A 21,371-nucleotide genomic window follows, 5' to 3' on the forward strand; every position below is an offset into this window, starting at 1 on the left:
CAAGAAGTTCAGTGGACAGAAATGTAAACAGAGATTCCGAATGAGACAGGCCGAGCTGGAAGGAGGCAAGTCCGAGGCAGCTGTGGCAACTGCCAGTTTTGCCTTTCCACCCGCTCCCAGTGTCCCTTCCCAGGGGTTTCCGGTTCCCTCAGGGGGCTGACTCTCGCTCTCAGTGTTGCCCTTTAAATGGTTTGCTTGTGTGTGTGCAGCAGTCATTGAAGGAACCAGTTCCTTCATCTGGGCTTTGAGTCAGGGGTACAGGAGGAAGACTCCCACCCTCCATCCCTGGCAGGGGTTGGCTGGGTTTTCAGATTAGGGAGTTCCCTCAGCCTGCTGCCCCTCCACTTGGTGGTTCTTCTTTCCTCCAGCGAACTGAGATCTTGGAAAATTAGGATCATGTGGTCTCTCTGTGGAACAGGAGTCGGAGCGCCCCCCACCCCGGAAGTGACAGGAAAGAGCCTGGGAGCAAGGGAAATCTGGAGGGGTGGCCTGATGCCGTAGAAAGACGGACTCTCTGCTGGTTAAACCACCTCGCCAGTTTAGACAAGGCTTTTAACCTCTCTAAATGGTTCTCGTCTGTAACATGGAGATGATAACTCTCCTGCACGTCTGTTTTGAAGACAAAATGCAAAAACACATGAGAAGGGCTTAGCAACATGCCGTCCTTCACAACAAACGCTCCCTACGACAGGAGCTGTGGTTGTGTGTGTGAGGTGATACCGGGAAATGCCTGCGTGCCGCTCCTCGCAGTCTCCTAGCAGGGCCCCGAGGACCAGGCGGCTGTCCTCATCTCGAGTTCTCACAGCTCGGGTTGCTGTGGGGACAGTGCGGACAGAGCTACGTTACAGGCCCCGGGTGGCCGTCTACCTGCAGGTCCCGAATGGTGAAGGGCTCCTCAAAAATGTAGGCAGCATCCGCCCCAGCGGCCAGGCCTGCCATGGTGGCCAGGTAGCCGCAGTAGCCACCCATAGTTTCAATGATGAACACCCGCCGCTTGGTGCCTGCTGCTGACTGCTTGATGCGGTCACAGGTCTGCAAAGACAGTGGGTCCTAGTTAGACCGGGCCCGGGATCTGATCCTCGTCCCTCCTCTGGCCCTTGCAGCAACCCAGCTCCTCCCCAGGCCAGCCAGGCCCCTACGCCTCCTCACATTCCTGCCTTCGGGGACGGCAGCCCCGCTTGCCAACCAGGCTGTGGAAGTCCTCTCCTCAGAAGGGAGTCGTACTCAGCCCTTCTGTCACTCAGAGTGGGGAAATTAGGCCACAGGGCCTCAGGAAGGAGAAGCCATTCGGCAGGTTTCTAGGATGGAGACTCACAGGTGAGAATGAGCCCCATATGTGGTCCAATAAAGTCTGGGAAAAGGCCTGCGCTTCAAGAAGCACTTTTCAAACACTCGCTTGGCTGGTAGCAAAAAAGGAGGTCACTTTCAGGGCACCTGGGTGGCTCAGTTGGTTAAGTGTCTGCCTTCAGCTCAGGTCATGATCTCGGGGTCCTGGGACCGAGCACGGCACTGGGCTCCCTGCTCAGCGGGGAGCCTGCTTCTCCCTCTGTCCCTCCCCCTTGCTCATGCTCTCTCTCTCTCTCAAATAAATAAATAAAATCTTAAATTAGAAAAAAAAAAAAAAAGAGCCGTTCACTTTCTAGGAGCACAGGCAGCCCAGGGACTACAGTCCCGGCCCGAGGCCTGGGGGGCGGCGGCGGGCTCTCACCGTGCAGATAGTGTTGAGGGCTGTGTCAGCGCCCACGCTGAAGTCCGAGCCAGGGACGTTGTTGGACACCGTAGCAGGGATGACCACAAACGGGATGCACAGCTCATCAAACTGCTTCCTGCCCTCCATCAGCTCCAGGCCCCCAGTGTAAGCCTGCGAAGAAGAACCGCAGCAGGGGTGGCGGTGAGGGGGGGAAGTGAGAGGTGGGGGGGGCGGTGCAGAGGGAAAGAAACGGCAAGGCACTCACCTCAAAGCCCCCGATGATGATCAGGCCCTGAATGTTAAACTTAGTGATGTTGGCACTGATCTGCTCAAAGCTCTTCTTGGGCAGAGTCCTGGTTGAGCGGGGTGGGGCAGGGGCGGGCGATGGGGAGAGGAGACAGCAAAATCGAGGGAGAGAAAAGCTAGACTCAGGAGGTGCTTGATGTATATTTCCAGACTTGTGCCCCTTCCCTCGGCCACGTCTCCCCGCTGCCCAGGGGTCCGCCCTGGGGCTTTAGGTTGCCAGAGCTGCTAATTCACTGAGGCAGCTGCAACGTGGGGACAGAGGGTCCCCTACAGCAGCATGGACGCTGACCTAATGAACCGACACTATACTTCACGGGGAATCTTCAGGGCTGACCTGGAGGAGGTGCTCCTAGGGTGCCACTTACCTCTTAGTCCCAAGTTTGGAACCGCCTTGGCCAGTCCAGCCCCCCACATAGCTCCAGCCAGCCTCCTCGATCTGCAGGAGAGGGTCGCGCAGGTCTGCACCACTCCCTGAGCCCTGAGCCCACCCCAACCCCCACCCCTTGGAAGAGGAACGCCAGGCACTGGCTCTTCCCCACCCCAATGAACTCCTTCCACCCTTATGGGCTCGTTCACAAATAAGCACCTACTTATGCCGGGCACCGCACTGAGCTTCGGGATAGAGAATTAAATCACGTATGTGGCTCCTGCCTGTTTATACTGCCTTAAAATTAAGTAGCTACTTCTGCTCAAACCCTGAGAGGAAAATAACGTAGACAATGGAAGGCAGTGAGGGGCAGGGGCGGGGGGGGGGTGTAGAAAGGAAGAAAATGGATAAGTCGCCCTGCTCTGCTTCCCCTCGCCACGACCACTCCTTGGCCCTCCGTCCCTCTGGTCCCCATACCTGACCCTTGGCCAGGCCCTCGAAGCCATCATGCACAACCAGCACCCGGTTGCCCTGGATGAGTCCAATTCTCACGGTGGAGCGGACGGCAGCATTCATGCCTGCGGCTGGGGCACCCACGTTCATCACGGCCACCGTGTGCATGGTAGCCTGGGGAGGAGGAAGCCGAGAGGGAGCAGGGCAAAGATGGGACAGAAACGCCAGCAGATGGGAGGGGACAGGTCAGTAAGGTCCCTGAACTCTGGGTCCCTCAGGTCCTAGGATGAGGATATCTGCCTCTGGACAACACACCCTGTCCCTGGGAGCGCCGGCACGGTCCGTCTCCTCGTGCCATGGAGGCAAAACTCTGTCACAAGTCAGTAAGTAAAGCTGCTGTCCCTGACCCCAGGCACCATTCATTCCGTAACGGTGAGGCCTTCCTGGGCAGTATCTCCAAAGCGTGATCCTTGGACCACCTGATCTTCATGCCTATTGAACCTGCATATTTCTGGGCCCTGCACCAGATCTAAATCCTCTCTGAGGGAAGGATCCAGCAACCTGCATGTTTGATAAGCAGCCCAGATGATTCTGATATATATTACATATTGAGAACCACGCCTTCCATGGAAGAAGCGGCTTCCATACACCCAGGTGTGATTATTCCCAGCCTTGCTCAGAGGAAATACGACATAAGCCTCTTTCCCTTCCTTGCATGCTACCTTGGGAGTCCTAACTTGGTTGTGGGTCTTGGGTTAGAGACAACCAGGGCACACTGGGAGCACGGGGCTGGTATCTGGGGTGGCTACAAGCAGAGTTCTTCACAGGGTCGGGGACCCTGTACCGAAGATGACAGGGGGGCAAGGAAGCTGGCATGGCTAGAGGTTGCAGGAGTGGCCACACAGGGAGGCCGAGAGAAGGAGTCAAGGGCAGAGAGCTCACCGATGTCTTCGAGACGGGAGGTCTGATGTGAGCCAGAAGCTTGTACACCTCCCAGTTGTTCATGAAGCTCCTGTAAAAAGTACGGGGTGGGGGGTGGAGGGGACTTCAGGCCACTCCTCTTGGCCAGCAGCCAAGGGGGTCTGAAGTTTTGCTCTGAGTGTGAAAGTTCCATGGGGCAAAGCTCAAGGGATATAACCGGGACATGGCAGGCACTGGACAGGAGCTGATAAGGGGCCACGAATTAATCAACCCGGGCCAGAGTGCTCTCCTCCCGGGTGCTGCACTCAGCCTGAGACGCTGCCCCTCGCCTAGAGAAAGAGCAAACCTAGCTGGAACCCCCACACACGAACACCAGATTACAGAAGGCCAATCCCAGGGAGAGCATCCCTGGGGTGGTCCGTGCCTCCCAGTCACCCCACAGCCCATGCTCCGGGGGAAAAAACTGTTGCAGAGACAATCACAAGAGAAAGAAGCAGAAGCTCCTATTTTGGGTCTGAAGCTATGTCCAATTTTTTTTTTTCTTCACTCCAGTAATCTGTTTTCTGTAGCTACTGAGCTTCTGGTCGTCCCCTCACCGGCCTCTCAGCTTCATGGCTTCATCGAATTTCCTGTCATTCATGGCCTTGGTCACATCCTTGGTCTGAGGAAGGAACACGGCAAGAGTCACGACTAGGAGGCAGGGCCCTTTACACAGCAGGATTTCTGCCTGGTGGTAAGACCCTGCCTGTCTCTGCGCTTCTGCAAAGATGCTGCCTACCATGCACCCCACCTTTTCTATGTGCTCCAAGCTTTCACAGAAAGAGATATCTTTGGTTTTCTTTAATTTGTGGAGTAATGAGCAGCAGAAGGAAGGAGCAGATTCAGTGCTCTACTTACTAGAACCTGGGCAGAGCAGAGGAGTGCTCAGCAGAACAGCTTTCTTCCCCATTCCACACCCAGGACCCCAACCTCAAAGCAGCCTCTAAACTGAATGACTGAAGAAGACCCCCCCTCCAGACGGCGTGGTTAGGAAGAAAGGCTGATCCCTGCCATGTGTTTCCCAGCTACTGATTTCTGGTGCGTTAGCTCTTGGGCTTTTGGATACGCAGTCCCAAGCAAGGCTGGAGCATGTCTGTGCTGTAGGTTGCTGACACTCGTGAGCCTCGGAGAGAAGCAGGCCAGGAGCGGGGAGCCAGCCCGGAGGATCAGCCAGCCAGACCCCTTAGCCCCCAGCCACACGGTCTGCTCTGTGGCATCCGAGGATTGATTCCTTCATCACCAGAGCCACCACTCCCTGAACACTCAGCATTTTCCAGGTACTGCATCACACCCATCCCAAACATCCCCTCCACTCCTTGTAACAGCCCTCAGGATGAGTGCTAGAAACCTCACGTTGCTTCAGAGAAGCATGTCCAAGTAGAAATCACAGAAACAGGGGAGCCTGGGTGGCTCAGCGGTTAAGTGCCTGCCTTCAGCCCAGGGTGTGATCCTGGAGATCCGGGATCGAGTCCCACATCGGGCTCCCTGGATGGAGCCTGCTTCTCCCTCTGCCTGTGTCTCTGCCTCTCTCTCTGTGTCTCTCATGAATAAATAAATAAAATCTCTTTTAAAAATAAATAAATAAATCACAGAAACATATAAGCCAGCCAGCCAGACCTTAATAACATCCCTGCTTCTACTCATGTTTGGAGAGAGAGACTGCATTTCTCTTCCAGCAAAGACATTGCAAAATCTTGGATGCGAGGTTGGATTTTACACGATATTAGGTCTCATTACTTGGTAGGGTCAGCATCTCTCCTGTGGAATACTTACAGACAGGGACGCTGAGGCTCAGCGAGGTGGCGGCTTCTTTGCAAAGCCTATTCTGCTCTTCCCACCTCACTCTAACTACACCATGCTGCCTTTCCATCTGCTCCTGTTCTAGTGGCCTTGGAACTTGGTCTCTTTCCCTTTAAGCTCCAGTTCAAAGACAGGCTCGGGGCTGTTAGGAAGGGGAGCCGAGGTCAGTACTTACCACCTGTACACACTCCATGAGGGGCAGGCGCACAGCCTGGTTACCAGAGAGGCTCACCACGCAGGCCGGGGTGTCCGGGGTCCCCTCCAAGAGCGCCATCACTGCTTCCACACCCATCCTGCTGCCCTGTGGGAGCCCAGGGACCAAAGACAAGTCTGTTCAGGGATCCCTATCTGGACTCGGCCTGGAGAGCCAGGGCACTCAAGGCCCTTCCAAATCACAGGGTGGAGCTGCACATTTAAGGACCACAGCCAAGAGCTTGCTGGGCTTTGCCTCCCTACTCAGATTTCATCTATAGCTTGATAATTCTTCATCCTCTTGCCGTTAGAATTCTATTTGGTTCCAGAGAAACGCATCCAATGTAGCAATCAAGGAGATTACTGAGGCTTGATAATATTCCCTTCTTATTGATAAAGCAAGAAAGAATATGGCCTCTCCCAATGCAGATCAGATAAGAGGGTTCAATCTGAGTGTCTGAGTTAGATCTTAATAATGTTATTAATGCTCAAAGCGGGGATCCCTGGGTGGTGCAGCGATTTGGCGCCTGCCTTTGGCCCAGGGCACGATCCTGGAGACCCGGGATCGAATCTCACATCAGGCTCCCGGTACATGGAGTCTGCTTCTCCCTCTGCCTATGTCTCTGCCTCTCTTTCTCTCTCTGACTATCATAAGTAAATAAAAATTAAAAAAAAAATTAAAAAAAAAAATAATGTTATTAATGCTCGAAGCGGAGATATGAGACCTCACCGTTCAGGGAGCATAGAGGTTCCCATCAGTTTTTAAAACAGAAGGGAATTCTTAAATGTATGGGAATGGGTCAAGGGCCACCGCAGTCCAGAGGCTGGTGGTGGGTGGCAGTAAGCCCCTGTTGTGGTGAAGTGCAGTCGTGCAAGTTGTGGGTCCAAAGATGTGAGGGCCACAGAACCATGACTTACCAGGATTCGGTCGAAGGCTGATGGGGTCCCACCCCGCTGCACATGCCCCAAGACAGTGACCCGAGTGTCATATCCCAGACGCTTTACCACCAGCTGAAGACAGAAGGACACAGAGTCAGAGACCAAAAACAAGCAGAGACTAAGATAAACCACAGATGATTTAACCTCTTGTAATGATCCCTTGGAAACTAGGGGGCAGGAAACTTGGGGAAAGATGTGCAGAAGGACTAAGGGGAGATTCAGAAACCACCAGGGAAGGGCGCGGGCGGGATGGCATCCAAGGCCTCTCTGGCTTCATGGATACTAACCTCCTTGATTTCTTCTGAGGTGATTGGTTTCCCATTCTTGTCAATCGCACCCTCAGCCACAATGATGATGTTGAGACGAGAACCCCGGGTCCTTGTCTGGTCAAGAACAAAAAGAAGAGTGGTCGATGGGGTGAAACTGATGGATGGGAAGGGCATTGTCAGCGGGACAGGCGAGAGTTTTTTTAAGGGCAAAAAAAAAAAAAGAAGTGCCAGTACCTCACTAAGCCGGCGACAAAGATGTTCCTCCCAGTCATCATCTGGCGGACATTCAGGAATAAAAACCCAGTCAGCCCCACAGGAGAGGGAGGTGACAAGGGCCAGGTATCTGAGAGGAGAGGCAGAAGCATCACGTGGGGAGTCCCACTCCACCAAGAGCCTCACCAGAACCCTGCAGGTTGCCTGGCCCCATAGTTGGTGAAGGGTCTGAGGACCTGTGGTTTCATTCTTGGAGGTGGAAGCACCGCTGAGACAGCTTCTCAGTGAGATTCTGTCCCTGAAGGGCACCTTCTAGTCATGCCACCCTACCACAGTGGCCTCAGACTTCAGAGCACTGGGTGCCCTCTCATGCTGGAGTGGGCCTGTGCACATACACACACGCACACACTTGGGGTGGAAGCAGGGAAACGAGGCCCCAGCCAGAGGAGCGTGGGCCCCTCCAGATCTGCTCCCCCGGGAGACCTCCCTGGATCCTCCGGGGAAGAGAAGGTTAGTGCTGACTCCACAGAAGCAGCAAGTCCAGATGATCTTACCCACAGTGCCGGCCCATCACTTCCAACACAAACGTCCTCTGGTGGCTGCAAGAGACAGACGCAGGGCTGACACAATCCTACTGTCCCTACGGCCAGGATCAAGCCGCCCCCAGAGCCAGGATGGGTAACCTCCCTGGGAGATGCCACTAGATCTTCCAGCAGGCTCCCCGAGAGCCAGGAAGACCTAGGAGAAACACATCAGCCACGGGGAGCTGAAACGTGCAGTGAAAGGGGTCAGTCCTGTGGCTCTGTTCTGGGGGCCCAGGGGGCCCAGGAAGGGAAGGAGGGAAAGGGAACAGAAGTGAAGAAGTGAGGACTTGACCAGTCTGGAATCCCCTGGGATTGCCTTGGCAAAGTGTGACCTTCTGTCCTCCCAATCTCGCACACTGCCTCCCCCGCACCCCCTACTCTGAGCAGTGGCAGCGATAGCCCCCACAATCGCTATGACACAGCTGAAAAGGGTGGCTGAGGTGTGGGGCTCCCCGGATTTGTCTCAGGTTGGACGCTAATCCTGGGACATCCTTTGGGTGTCAAAGCCCCAGAGCTAGTGTGGCCAGTAGGCTAGATGGTGAGAAGACGCAAGCCTACAGCATTCAGACAGCAGTGCAGTCTCAGGCCCTAGAGATCACTCTTTGTTAAAGAGTGTCCCGGCACCAGAAAACTGGTCGTTATGGCCTGCAGCTCCAGTGCGTGCCTCTGCTCTGACCCCAGCCCTTTAGCCAGTTCCAGCTGCCTCTCTGCAGGCCCCCTCACCTCTGAGCAGTAGTGGTGATGGCATCCACGATCTCTATGATCCGGTGCAGGGCAGAGTCGGTGCCGATGGTCATGTCAGTGCCGCAAAAGTCATTGTCAATTGAGCCCACCAAGCCCACGATATTCAGGTAGCTGGACTTCGTAGCCTCCTCCGCTGTGATCTTACCTGACAAAGACAAGAAACCAGGAGCCGCCAGGTGAGGGGCCTGGCATGCCTAAAGAACAGATGGGCGGAGAGAGCAGGACCCGCAGCCAGTGGGCACCACAGGCAGTGGCACAGTGAGGAGAGCAAGGACCACCCCGCCCCCGCCCCATTCGCGTCTGGGTAACGATCTCCTCCATTGGGGTGGGGGTGCGCACACTTCTGACAACCACGTCTCACCCGCTTTCTGGAGGTCACTCAGCAAGTCACTCCACTCAGAACGGAAGGTGTCCGCCCCAGTGAGGCTGCCATCACCCCCGATGACACACAGATTGGTGATCCCACGTTTCACTAGGTTGTGGGCAGCTCGAAGTCGCCCCTCTCGTTCCCGAAAATCCTTACACCGGGCACTTCCAATGACTGTGCCACCCTATGGGGAAGAGGTAGGAGTCAGCCCCCCCACCCCGGAGGAGAAAGCTGAATTTTGGCTGAACATGCTAAGATTTCCCCTATTCCAACACTGTGATGGGCTGTCATAACCACATGGCTTTCTAGGACATACCCTGACATCCTTACAGGTCATTTGTCCCTTCTAAAGGAGAGGGAAATGATACTGGCTGAGCTACCACAGGGTCACTCCTTATATTCTGCTACACCTGTTTGTTGAAGACTGCTCAGATCAACCCATTTCATTGAAGGCATTGTCATCAAAGTGATTATCCTCAAGGGGAGCAAAGGAACACATACATGCTGTTGGCTTTTGGAATCATCTCCATCTTTCACGTGTTCTTAGAAGCATATGAAATAGCACTGGCTTCGGCCTTTGGAAATTCTCCCTAGTGACCTGACTGCATCAGATTGCATCCAAACTATTCTTAGGAGTTCATCCCAATGTGCCTGGTAGTACTTTCTCCCTCTTGAACTCACTGATTTCTAATTGTAACCAGGCACTGCCAATTCTTTCCTCTCTGCTCTTCAGGATCTATGGTGCTAGTGGAAGAAGACACAAGACATAGGTATTCACAGGAAAAATGGCTCTGAGGATTGTCAGGGGTTTAGAGATACCCCAAGAGAGGTAAGTATACTTAGGGTTTCCACAAATCATATATACTGGCATCCATGACTTTGGGAGTATTGATGGAGAAGTCTGGCTCATTCTCAGACCACTTTACAGCAGGCACTATTGCCTATAAAGAACCTTCACAAAGCACTGCACATTAAATTTCCTCCCACGGATTTTTAGAGGAGAGAGGTAAAGAATGGGGATACAAATGCAATTTGTAGATCTTTCAGTAAATCAGATAATAGGTATCTGACCTAGAGAAAGTAGCTCAAGGGGTTGTGATGCAATCAGCATAATCTTAGGGTGTTTCTGGAAACTCTATATTGGTTTCTTCCTCCCTTAAACACTCTGGTTTCAGGTGACCTTATCACCATCACATGAGGACTGGCAGATTTCATCTCTACTTCTGGCTCTGGCTCCAGTCCTCTGGTAAAGTTATTTTCATGGCCAGACCTTCCCCGTGATGCCAGAGCAGGACCTGCTTACTTACCAATTCCTCAAGTCTTGCCTATGACCTTTCTTTAAAGAGCAAACTGTCCTGTGACCGCATTCCTGCCCCCCTGCCACCGTAGGAAAACAGGGTGATGTTTTCAAACTCAAAGAGTAAAGAGCAATCGTGGCACCTCTCTAGTCATAGAACCCTTCATGTCGAGCCACATTGTTGTGGGTTGGGGGGAGACTTGGGCAACTATGAGGCCAAACCAGAATGGGGTGCAACAACGACAGGACAAATACGGGATGGGAGTCCTCTGGAACATACCAGCTGAAGCATCATCGAAACGCTCTCCCAGGTGGCTTCCCTGATGTGATCTCCACCATCCACCAGGCCTTGGTAACCCTGTGGGGCACATTACAGCCATTCAGCCCCTGCTAGGCCAGTTCTCCCTAAACCCCCACGATTAAGACAGAATCCCTGGGAAGAAGCTTTTTGAGAATCAAGTCACCTCCTCCCATTACTGAGTCCTGGATGCCCATGACACTGTCACATTTAACACTGTGCAAGGAAGAAGACATCAAATTTTCAAGACCCTCATCTAGTTTCTTGTAATCGCAAAAGGTCAGGATGCCCTTCCTAGTATTTCATCCTAATTCCTCTTGCTTATGGCTCATCCCATGTCCTCCAATCTGCTTCCCAGGGAACTAGATAACAGATGGCTTTGTTAACAGTAGAGGGGAAAGAGAAGGGGTTGGAGGGAGGCCAAGAGAGAAATAGGACTGGAAAAGATAAAATTTGGGAGAAGATAGATAAAATTTACAGAAAGAAGAGTGGACAAAGAATGAGAGGGAAGGGAGAGAAGGAAAGAGGAGTCAGAACCTCAGAAGGTTTGCAAACTACAGAAATCTGATGAGACTCTTCTTTCCAAAAGCTCTAGCTCTGGACATACCTAAATTTTCTGTGAAATACTCATTTCAGCTTCTCTCTTTATCTTGGTGGAGGTTAGGGGAAGAGAGGATTACTTCTTCCTTTAACTGGATGGGCAACATGAGGACCCAGTCTGTAGATCCCCAGATCCCACCATCGTTATTGGAAACTGGAATGGCAGGGGACACTCATGAAGACAGGGAGCTGAGATAGGTCAGACAGCATGTAACTGGGAGGTGAGGAAATAGGAAGTGGGGAAGGGGGAGCAGAAAATAGGGAAAGAACAACAGAGAACAAAATAGAGAACCAACCTCATGGACAAAGAAGACACGGGCACCAGTAAAGATACCCACTCGAACCACAGCCCTGACAGCAGCATTCATACCTGTGAGGAGAGAGGAGAGACAACAGGGAGAGGTTACTCCTGAGAAAAGCAGCCTGGACTACAAGATACAATTCAGTCCATTTCTCAGGCTTTTCTCTGAATCTAGAAAACTCTCCTCCACTAACACTGAATTATCATGTTTAGTGTTGATGTAGCTCCAGATATCCCCCAGTCAGCCCCCTCCCCGCCAAATCCCATCTTTCCTGAGACCTTTCCTCACAGGGCAATCTGGGAATTATAATCTTGAATGCTTACTGTAGTGGGAGACACTGCTAACTGCTCGTCAAATGTCATCTCGTTTAATCCTATTCACAACCCTAAAGTTGCCTCCATTTTACAGATCTGGAAACTGAAGTTCAAAGAGGTCAAGGTCACAGAGCCAGTCTCTCCACAGAGAGAAACAATTAGGACTAAAACAGAGAGGAGAGTCTTTCTCCTTTCTCCCATAGAAGTATTACTCCTTTTGAGGAGCTACTCAGCAATAAGAACCATCTCTCCCAAGAGTACGGTGGAGGAACTACCCTGCATAGCACACAAGACATGGAGCAAGCTGTAAAGGCCTCCATATTAGAACCAATACTACTGATAACTGTGCTAAGCAGAGCTTCCTTGGTGAGAGACAGAAGACATTCCCAGGTCTTGGTCCCGGTAACCCATCCTACCTTGTAATGTGAGGAGGGGCTTCACAGTGATGCTCAAGGAACTTCGGAGCCAAGATAGATCAATTTCTTATGAACCATTTTAACCAACTTCCCTCAGATGCTTCCCTAGCATGTTTTTTGTTTGTTTGTTTGTTTCAATCTACAATCTATTCTTATGGTCCTGAATCCCGCCTAGAGAATTATCATATACCAGTGAGTACTAGAGAAACCAGTAATTAGAAAATCTGCAGCAGCAGACCAAAATCCATCATGAACTACTACAAAATCCAAAACTACCTGGAATGGAATAAAATAAAAAATATCAGAATATTTGCAGGGGTCTGCAGGCTGACAAAGTTGGTATCGGGTGGCTATATGTGCCAAGTTAAACTGGAGGTCCATGCACTCATTGAGCAAATATTTACTGAACACCTACCGTGCTCCACACACTACAGGCATTGGGGAAACAGCAGTGAATGATAGAGTCTAGGGATATGAAGATAAAGGACTTGGTAATGGTCCTCAAGACTTGCAAAGAGTATAAGATGGTTACAACACAGATCCCTATGAGGGAGGTACGTACGTACAAAGCCAGTGGGAACAAGGAGAAGGAGCATCCAAGCTGCCAGGAGTAAGTCAGGACAGGTTATACCAGATAAGACAGCACTTGGCCTCAGACCCAGTGGACAATTCCTTATAAATCTTTTTTTTTTGGCCAGTGAAAAATGAAGAAGGTGAAGGTCAAGAAACCACCTTAAGTAATTCAGTACTATAAAAAATAAGATGTAAGACAGGAAGCTGTGAGAGATGAAGCTATACAGGCAGGCAGACATCTGCATGCCACGTGAGGGAGTGTGCCTCCTATTCTGCAGGCCAGGGTTTGACTGGGGATCCATAGATGATGGTTTCAGGGAATTCAAGAACCCCAGGAAACTGTATGGAAAGCTTTCTGGGCATGGAAATTTCCTTTGAGAGAAGGTCCACAGCTTTCATTTGATTCTTAAAGGAGTCTGTGACCTGGAAAAAAAAAAGTTGCAAATGATGGAAAATCTTTGAACAATTGTGAGAGTGGACAGACACGATGCTCCCTGCATCTTGGAAAGATCAGAGTGGCAGCAATGCAGAGGAGGCTGGGATAAGATGACTATCTGGCAGCCTAGGCAAAAAATGATGAGGACTTGGACTGGAGACTGGCCTTTGGGACAAAACAGAAGACACTGGACAGGAGATATCTAGGAAACAAGATTTCAGGGTGTTGGAGAGGACAATGCAAAAGCCCCATGACTGACTCAGGCAAAGGGTAAAACTGTGGTGTAATTGAGCAGAGGCAGGCTTCGATTCAGGCAGGTGGGGGTGTAGATGACACATTCATATTGGGAGAGCTTGAGCTTGATGTTCTTATGGGACATCCATGAGGACTTGGAAGGGGCTGTCTCAAGAGAATGATAGAACCTGAATGGGAAAGGCAAGGAATAGAATGTGGAGCAAAACTGATACTGAAGGCACAGGCAGGGAACATGAGATCCATGAGGGAAACTGAGGAGGAGCAACAAGAAAGACAAAAGGGAAACCAGGTCTTAGCGATGTCTTGGAAGCCAAAGGGGACAGTTGCAAGAAGCTGGAACAGTGCTGAATGCTTCCAATAATTGATCTCAGTAAGAGCTAAAAGACTCAGCTTGCCACACAAGGTCTCTGGTGAGCACCACTGTCAAAGCTCACTTCCGCCACCACTGAAGCAAAGTCACATGAGGTCTAGAAGTCTAGGTTCACACCCCCAAATTGAAGGATTCAAAAGGGAAAAATCTGTGATGGGAGCAGGTTTCTCAGAAGCTTTAGGGAAAGCCTGTGTGTGTGAAAAGAATGGAGTCAACACAAAGCCATCAGTGCCTTAGGAAGGATAAATAAAGTCAGTATGATCAGAACAGAAATGAAACTATCCTTTATTTTCTAGACTTTCACAAAGTCTGTGGGATTCTCTATGGGATACCTGAAATTCTGGAGTATGAATCTGTGATCTTAAGAAATAAGGAAAAAAGATTTTTCTGGAATTCATAGGTTGGAATACTGCTTCCCACTCCCAAACTCAGTAAGCGTAGGGAGAAAAGATTTAAGAAAAGTGACTTAAAAGGTTTTAAGTGTAAAGTAAATAGATGGCAGGTAGGAAATATCCAAATCCACTGGGCAGAAGAAAAATCCCACAAGAAAAGAAGATTCTTTCTCTTCTCTCCTCTTTTTACCCTCTTACCTCAACCTTCCAGAGGTCATCCATCCTGCCTCTAAGTTAGACAGTTGTTTTCCTAGAAACCAAGTTTTAGGACTCTCTTTGCCCCCTATACCTGCATCTCAAACTCTCAGTTCCCTAGAAATCACAGATTGGGATGTATATGGAACTTATTCTAGGGAGTCCCAGTAATTCTCTGGGCTCTCCTACTTAACATTACTGGTCCCAGACCAGTCCTGGCCAGACTCTCCTTGGCCGTTCCATGTTACCCTAAATAACCCTCTATTCGCAGCTGTCTGACTTATTAGAAGCAAGACAAAGGATAAGATTACAGGCACCACCCAGGGGGTATTCTGGGTACAGCCAGGAGGGGCTCTGGAGAACATCAGAGGCACGTACTTTGGAGTTTCTAATTACAGCCTATAGGGAAGAGGCTTTGAGGAGAACTAAGGGTGATGGGTCTCTATGACACGAGACAGAAAAAAACAATAAATGACTTAGTCACTACCTTTTGGAAAGCAGATGTTAAAAACTTTCTATTTTAACTGGACTTTGAATAGGAAAAAAAATCCGGTAATTCCAACATGAGAAATAAATGTTAGATCTGAATGACACTTTTGAATATGCAAATTAAAATTATGAATCCTAGAAGAGCAATTCAGAGAGGTAATTGAATCCCTGTTCCTATAAACCTTTAAAAACTTTAAACAGGATAAACATGCATTCGGAATGGACTGTCCATCTGAAGACAGAGGGCTAGAGCAGATGACAGAGATCCTTTCCAGAATAAGCCAATGTCAAATGTGGTATGATTTAGCAGAGCTGGGGTCATTCCTGGGTTGAAAAGAGAATTAGGATTTGTATCAACTCAGCCCAGCTTCTGAGCTCAGGATGTCTGACTTCTGGCCTCTCTTCTGCTTTAAGAAGTTATCAGCTTTGCTAAACTCAGGGAATGACAGAGCTGTTGGCCTCTATGGATTTTACAGAGCCCAACCTCACTCTCCCACGTGGCCCACAGCCTCTGGGGCAAAATCATTTCTGTGCCCTCTCCCTGGGAGAACTGAAGATCATTAAACCTATCTCTGGGCAGGCCACTGCTGTATTTGAGCTGCTCCTTCTATTGGGATCTATCAGCTCTTCTTTGAGTTTTCTGCTTTGCTTCCCTGCCTCTCTTAGTTTCATCCTACTAATGTGCACCTGTGATGTTATGTGGCCCGCAATGGGATATTTCCCTGGGCACACTGTGCCTGTCACAGGATCCCAAAGGCCTTGGTCCAGCTGGCCTTCCAGAAATCAGCCTATGCTAGCCCCTGCCTCCATGAAGGATAATCTTCCCTTAAAGCAGGTGAAAGTCCCTTTGGAATGAGGATTTCTCTGCTCAGGATCAGGAGCTGGAAGGGCTCTGCTGCTCTTAGACCCAAGTTATATCCTAGGTCTCTCTCATTTTTTTCTTTTCTTTCCTTTTTTTTTTCCCCCTCTTTCCCTCTCCAGAAAGTCCTTCTTTTTCATAATTTCCTAACTTCAGATACCTCACTTGGATTTTTAGCAGGCTCTTGCTTCACTTCATCTAGTTTCACAGGCCACCCTACCAAGGTTTTAGGGTCAACACTCAGACTTTATGTAGCAAGGGATTCTTTCCAGGAGAGAACAGAGAAGCAATAGAAGCCAGGTCAGCCTCCAGTAGGGCTCTGCATTCCTTATCTGGCCACTATTGCTGAACTCAGACTTCTGTGCCCTCCTTCCTATGTGTCCTCATTCTAGCATTCTCATATTCATGATATATGCCACAGTTTTAATTAAGTGAACATTAATTTAAAAAACATATTTAAAATCTACATTTAGAAAAGGACCATAAGAGTAAAGACAACATGTGACTTTTTCATGGATATATCCTTAGTGCCCGCCATCCTGTTTGGTATACAGGTGCTCAAAATTTTCCTTTGCATTTAATTAGGAACATTTACTTAGCATTTACTATGTACCAGGCATTACCGAATGAAGAATTCATTCAACGAAGAGTTCGGTTTCTCGAAATCTACCTTCTCTGGGAACTTTTTCCTGGTTAATCATACCAAGGTCTAGCATTTCATTATTAGAGTGTGTTCTATTTGGTTAAGGCACACTTGATTATTGTTATTTATGAGACTTACGTAAGAATTTTGCTAATATATGTCATCTCTCCTCCTAAAACTACAAATTCCCCCAAGGAAATCAACTTCTTCACAACATGTAAGACAGGGCTCTAAAAAAAGGGAGTCCTTAACACAAAGTCTAGGATGCCTAGAGAGAGTGGAGCAGAGCGAAAGGGAGACTAGCTGAAATCTCTTTCCTTCTGTCTTCTTCCCAGCACAGTCTTCATGTCCTGGTATCCCTCCCAATGTGATTCTACCTCTCTCCAAGGCATTATAAACTAGAATATACAAGATCATCAAAGGAGAAAAAAAAAATCACACATTCCCTATCTCCTACTTCATTTTTCCATATACCTGATTTTCCTGACTTCCAGGTTTCTGGGACTCAACCCAGATAGGGGTTCTCTTTGGCTCTGCTTTTTGCACCCCACCCCCGACCCATGGATCTGCACTGATTAACTGCTGCTGTTCCTGTTTGTTCGAGGGCTGAAGGAACAGAAAAGGAGGAAAAAGCCAGAGAATGAAGTAGAACTGTTTCTAGTGCTGTCAGAGTGAGGTGCTGGTCTCTGGTCAGTGCAGGAGCTCTACAGACATCGGAGGCAATACCTAAGGGTCTAGGTAGGGCCCACCAAATCCCAGTTCAGGGGCCCCTCCCTTTCCCCACCACTTCCAATGTGCTTGAAGTGAATCCACCTACTGCTTTCTCAACCATTTTATCTCTTCAGTCTCTAATGTTGCTTGAGGAAACACCTGTTTTTTTAGGTACCAAAGGACCCAAATGGTCCCAAATCTTCAGAAAAATCTGGAAAGAAGTGTTATGAAGGCTTGAGTAAATTAGAGCAAACAATATCCAGAAGTACTTAGGGACTTAGACCTGACAGATTTTGGGGAAGGCCCAGGAATCCAGTGTGAATCTACAAAAGGACATTAAGGAGGATAGTTTTGTTCTACAGGTGAAGGGAGTCAAGAAACTCAAGGGGGCCTACCAGCCACCCAGTCCCTCCTCAAGCAGAGCCATCCTCCTTACCTTGGGCATCTCCACCAGAGGTTAACACGGCGATGGCTTTGCCGATCCCCAGGGTTTTGGCTGCATGGTGCTCTTCATGGGTCATGATCCACTCTAGAATTCAAGGGAAGGACCAGGTAAGACACAAGAAGAAGATGGAGGTGCTCGGAAAATGGTTCTGTTAAACTGGCAAGAGCCACCTCAGTCAGGCTCTCTCACTATACTGACTCTGGGCTTTACAGCCTGGGAGCTTTGGGCTTCCTCCAGAAGAGGGCCACTCCCTCGCAGAGTGACAAGCTGAAATGTCACAGTAATCAAACCCAACACTGCAAAGGTCCTGGCTAATCCTTCCCACCTCAATTGGAGCCTATTTGAAGAACAAGCTAAGGTCAGGCGGAAGGGCAGTTGACTGAACAGAAATGAGAAAGGAAGGAGGAAAGTTAAGTTAGCCTCAAGGATCCTTCCCTTTCATGAAGGGAAGGGCTGCTGCAGATTGTAGGAATCGGATGAGGTTTGGGGCATTGATCAAGATCCAGCTAAGTGGAGGCAGAAAAGCGAGGGCAGGCTGGATTACAGGAAGATTAGGGTTCAGTTTTATGGAATTGGGCTAGGCTGGAACTGGGATTGGGGTTTTACATGCGCATTTGAGCTTGCGCAAATCAATGGTTCAGGCTCGGGAATGGTTAAAGATATTCCAGTTTCTCCCATTCTCTCAGGCTCCCTGACTCTTGAGCATCTCCCACCTCATCTTCAGGCCTTGCCCCTTACACTCCATGCTATCAGATGGAAGAGCAGCACAATCACTGCCACCTATACATAGATATGGACACAGTACATGTGACCACCTTCCTATTTTTGTCTTCAAGGCTTCTCTTTCTCACAGGAACACACAAGACATACTTTTGTATCCAAAAAAATGTCAACAAAATCATCACTTTCCCAGTTACCCAGGCTAAAACCTAAATCTTTAAATTTATCTCCTCCATACTCTCAGAGTCAAAACGGTTATCAAATCCTAATTTTCTCCCTTACTGTCTTCCCTTACCCTTCGCTTCTTTGTGATCCTTGCTGCCTCTCCCCACTTGGACTGCCTACCTGCTCTCCCTCTGTTTATTTCCCTTCTCCACTGTATCAGAGACACAAAACAAACCTCCACGAGAAGGTCACCGGACCCTGGGGCCTCAGTGGAGAGAGGATGCATTCACTTGAACGGGGGCTGATGACCTTTAAGCACAGCTCATGTTTCTGCTGTGAATCTGGGGAAATCTGGGTAGCTGCTGATAAAGACATAGGTCACATAAACACACAAATCCGAATATATGCCAATAAAATACATGCAATGAGACACTCATGAAGACATACATACACAAACACACATAGTATTATTAAGGGACACAGATTCTCAGACATACTACACATAATCCATAGATAAAGTCCAAACTTCCGAGACTGGCAGTCAAAGCTTCCGTGATCTAGCCCTCATCTACAGCTTCAACCTTTGCTCCCACAAATCTTCTGCTCCATCATCACTTGAACATTACTTTGCTCCTTCCCACTTGTGTACTTGAGCACACTGCATCTCGCATCCGGAAGGCCACCCTGGCCCTTCCACAGATCAATATCCCACCCCATCATTTAAGACCAGTCCTAGTCGCAATTCTATTAATATTAAGTCTATTTTAAGCCTTCACTGACTACCACAGGGCAAGGAGAGATTCTTTTTGGACCTCGTCTAATCATATACTGTCTGGTAGTGGATCATTCATTTAGCATTTAATCACTACTTTATGTGGTATTTTTTTTAAAGATTTATTTATTTCATTGAGATAGAGAGAGAGATGGGGAGAGACAGAGGAGAGAGAGAATCCTGAAGCAGACTCCTTGCTGGGGGGCAGAGCCCATCTTGGGGCTCAGGGCTCAATTCTAGGACCCTGAGATCATGACCTGAGCTGAAATTGAGAGTCAGCTGCTTAACCAATGAGCAACCCAGGCGCCTCTATGTGATATTGAAATTGGTTCTTATATGTCAAAAATGTTGGACTAAATCAAGGATCAGCAAACTATATAGCACAAAGATCAAATGCAGCCCTTTCTAAGGTTTCGTATGGCAGCAAACTAAAAAAGGTTTTTACATTTTTACATGGTTGAAAATACAATGTCACAACATGGGAAAATTACATGAAATTCAGATTTCAGTGTCCATACCACTCTCATTCTTTCACATGTCATCCTATGGCTGCTTTTCTGCTACCACAGGAGTAGATTATTGTGACAAAGACTAGGTAGCCTGCAAAGACTAAAATATTTACTACCTGGCCTTTTACAAAAAATGTTTGCAGACCCCCGGATAGATGATTGCTATAAGCCATTTTCCCTAACTAGACTGAACAATCCTCCAGGGAAGGATCATGTTCATTTTTTAAAAACTCTCCCGCAGCTTACGAAAGCCTGGTGAAGTCTATGCACATAACAGTTCAATAAATCCTTGTTGAAAGCATTAGTGAATTGACAAACAATACAAAATGTACACAGACATATGAAAACTTTTATCTAATATGCTTTGACACAAACATAGCTCCATATTCTACTTCTAAGACATACAGATACAAATAGGACTTCAGAAAGCATATAATGACAAACAGCAAAAGGAATACAATAAACACAGAGATAGAAACACTCTCCTATTTACTAGAGTGTGCATGTCCAAATCTCTGATGTTCAAAGAAAGAAAGACCAAGTAGCTGGTGCAAAGAGGAAGGCAAAAATTTGGGAAAGAAAGAACAAAACATGACTATGCTGATCCCATTTCCCCTGAGTTCTTTTCCTCTCTTTCACTCTGGGAGCTCATCACTTACAAACCCCCCAGGGATCATTCACCCCCTGGGGGCTTCAGCGGGGGAGAGAATTCACCATAACAAGGGGGGCGGTTAGGAGTGCTGACCTGCAAAAAAAAAAAACAGCTCAGGTTCTTCTCCTGCATCTCTAACCAGTTATAGAGGTACAGGATACCAAAATGCACGCAGATTCATCTATAAGCATCCTTAGAGGTTCACAGCGACACACATGTAGAGATACACAGACATAAAATCTAAATATAAAACCACATGTGTGTAGATAAGCACGCGGGAGGAAGAAACACAGGGAGGCAACATCATAGGTGCACTGATTCGAATTGGAGGAGTGCCAGGACAGGAGTCGGGCAACCAAGGGCGACGAGGTCCGGGCACCACTCACCCATCCCTGCTTCTCAGGGAAGGGGGCTGTGCGTGCAAGCCGAGGGAGAGGAGCCGAAGGGTAGGATTCTTCGCGACGGCCTCTACCCATCCCCCTCCGCCCTCCAGTTTCTTATGCTGTACCCCCTCTTCTTTGCCCGTCCTCTCCTTCCAGTTCTCCCCACCGCCTCCTCCCAGCACGGTCATCCCCACCTCGCTCTCGGCTCTCCCCTGGGGTCTTTACCCAAGGGCCCCTCTTGCCTTTTAGTCTTAGCTCTCCTCCGCCACGGCTTCCTTGCAGACTGTCCTTGGGGAAGGGGGAGGGGAGCTTGGCCAACGCGGGGAGGAGCCAGGTGGAGGCGACAGGGAGGGGAAAGAGGAGAGGCTTCCCAACCTCCACTAGCTGATGCTGGCCCGGAGGCTCCGCCTCCTTCTGCTCCTCTTTCTCCTCCTCTCCCCTCCTCCTCCTCCCAAGGACTGCTCAGATATGGCATCAGCTTAGTCTCCTCACTCCCCAGAAGGTTCTCGGGTCCCCATGTCTGTCTCGGGAGCCATCAGCTCCTGTACACAGGGGGAATCAGAAATTATTTACTTGCTTCCCATGTTGTCCGCAGAGAAAACTTTTTTCTAGCTGGGATTGACTGAGACTCCTTGCATCCAAACACCCTCAACAACTAAAAATACCTCCCCCCGCCTCCCTCTGGCCTGAT

At 49.2% G+C, this 21,371-nt stretch overlaps 1 protein-coding gene across 5 annotated transcripts in view; it reads right to left on the bottom strand.

The window, feature by feature from the left end:
- PFKM (phosphofructokinase, muscle) overlaps positions 1–21,371 on the bottom strand; it is a 44,817-nt gene that overhangs the window by 2,782 nt on the left and 20,664 nt on the right. For 3 of the 5 annotated variants that reach the window (XM_025477416.3, XM_025477414.3, XM_025477413.3), the window contains 17 exons: positions 17,471–17,563; positions 11,376–11,449; positions 10,462–10,539; positions 8,879–9,068; positions 8,497–8,662; positions 7,744–7,788; positions 7,211–7,319; positions 6,995–7,090; positions 6,687–6,779; positions 5,752–5,877; positions 4,334–4,398; positions 3,759–3,828; positions 2,841–2,990; positions 2,362–2,432; positions 1,956–2,043; positions 1,709–1,861; positions 868–1,032 (listed from right to left, as the gene is read on the bottom strand). In XM_025477416.3, the coding sequence (XP_025333201.1) occupies positions 868–1,032; positions 1,709–1,861; positions 1,956–2,043; positions 2,362–2,432; positions 2,841–2,990; positions 3,759–3,828; positions 4,334–4,398; positions 5,752–5,877; positions 6,687–6,779; positions 6,995–7,090; positions 7,211–7,319; positions 7,744–7,788; positions 8,497–8,662; positions 8,879–9,068; positions 10,462–10,539; positions 11,376–11,449; positions 17,471–17,555 (1,824 nt within the window). In that variant the 5' untranslated portion in view covers positions 17,556–17,563. Of the gene's footprint in view, positions 1–867; positions 1,033–1,708; positions 1,862–1,955; positions 2,044–2,361; positions 2,433–2,840; positions 2,991–3,758; positions 3,829–4,333; positions 4,399–5,751; positions 5,878–6,686; positions 6,780–6,994; positions 7,091–7,210; positions 7,320–7,743; positions 7,789–8,496; positions 8,663–8,878; positions 9,069–10,461; positions 10,540–11,375; positions 11,450–17,470; positions 17,564–18,599; positions 18,727–20,922; positions 21,073–21,371 lie in introns of those variants that run through there. The other 2 variants (XM_025477417.3, XM_025477415.3) reach the window with 2 other exon arrangements.

The sequence above is a fragment of the Canis lupus genome, chromosome 27 (assembly GCF_003254725.2).
Source record: "Canis lupus dingo isolate Sandy chromosome 27, ASM325472v2, whole genome shotgun sequence".
Taxonomy (NCBI): Eukaryota; Metazoa; Chordata; class Mammalia; order Carnivora; family Canidae; genus Canis; species Canis lupus.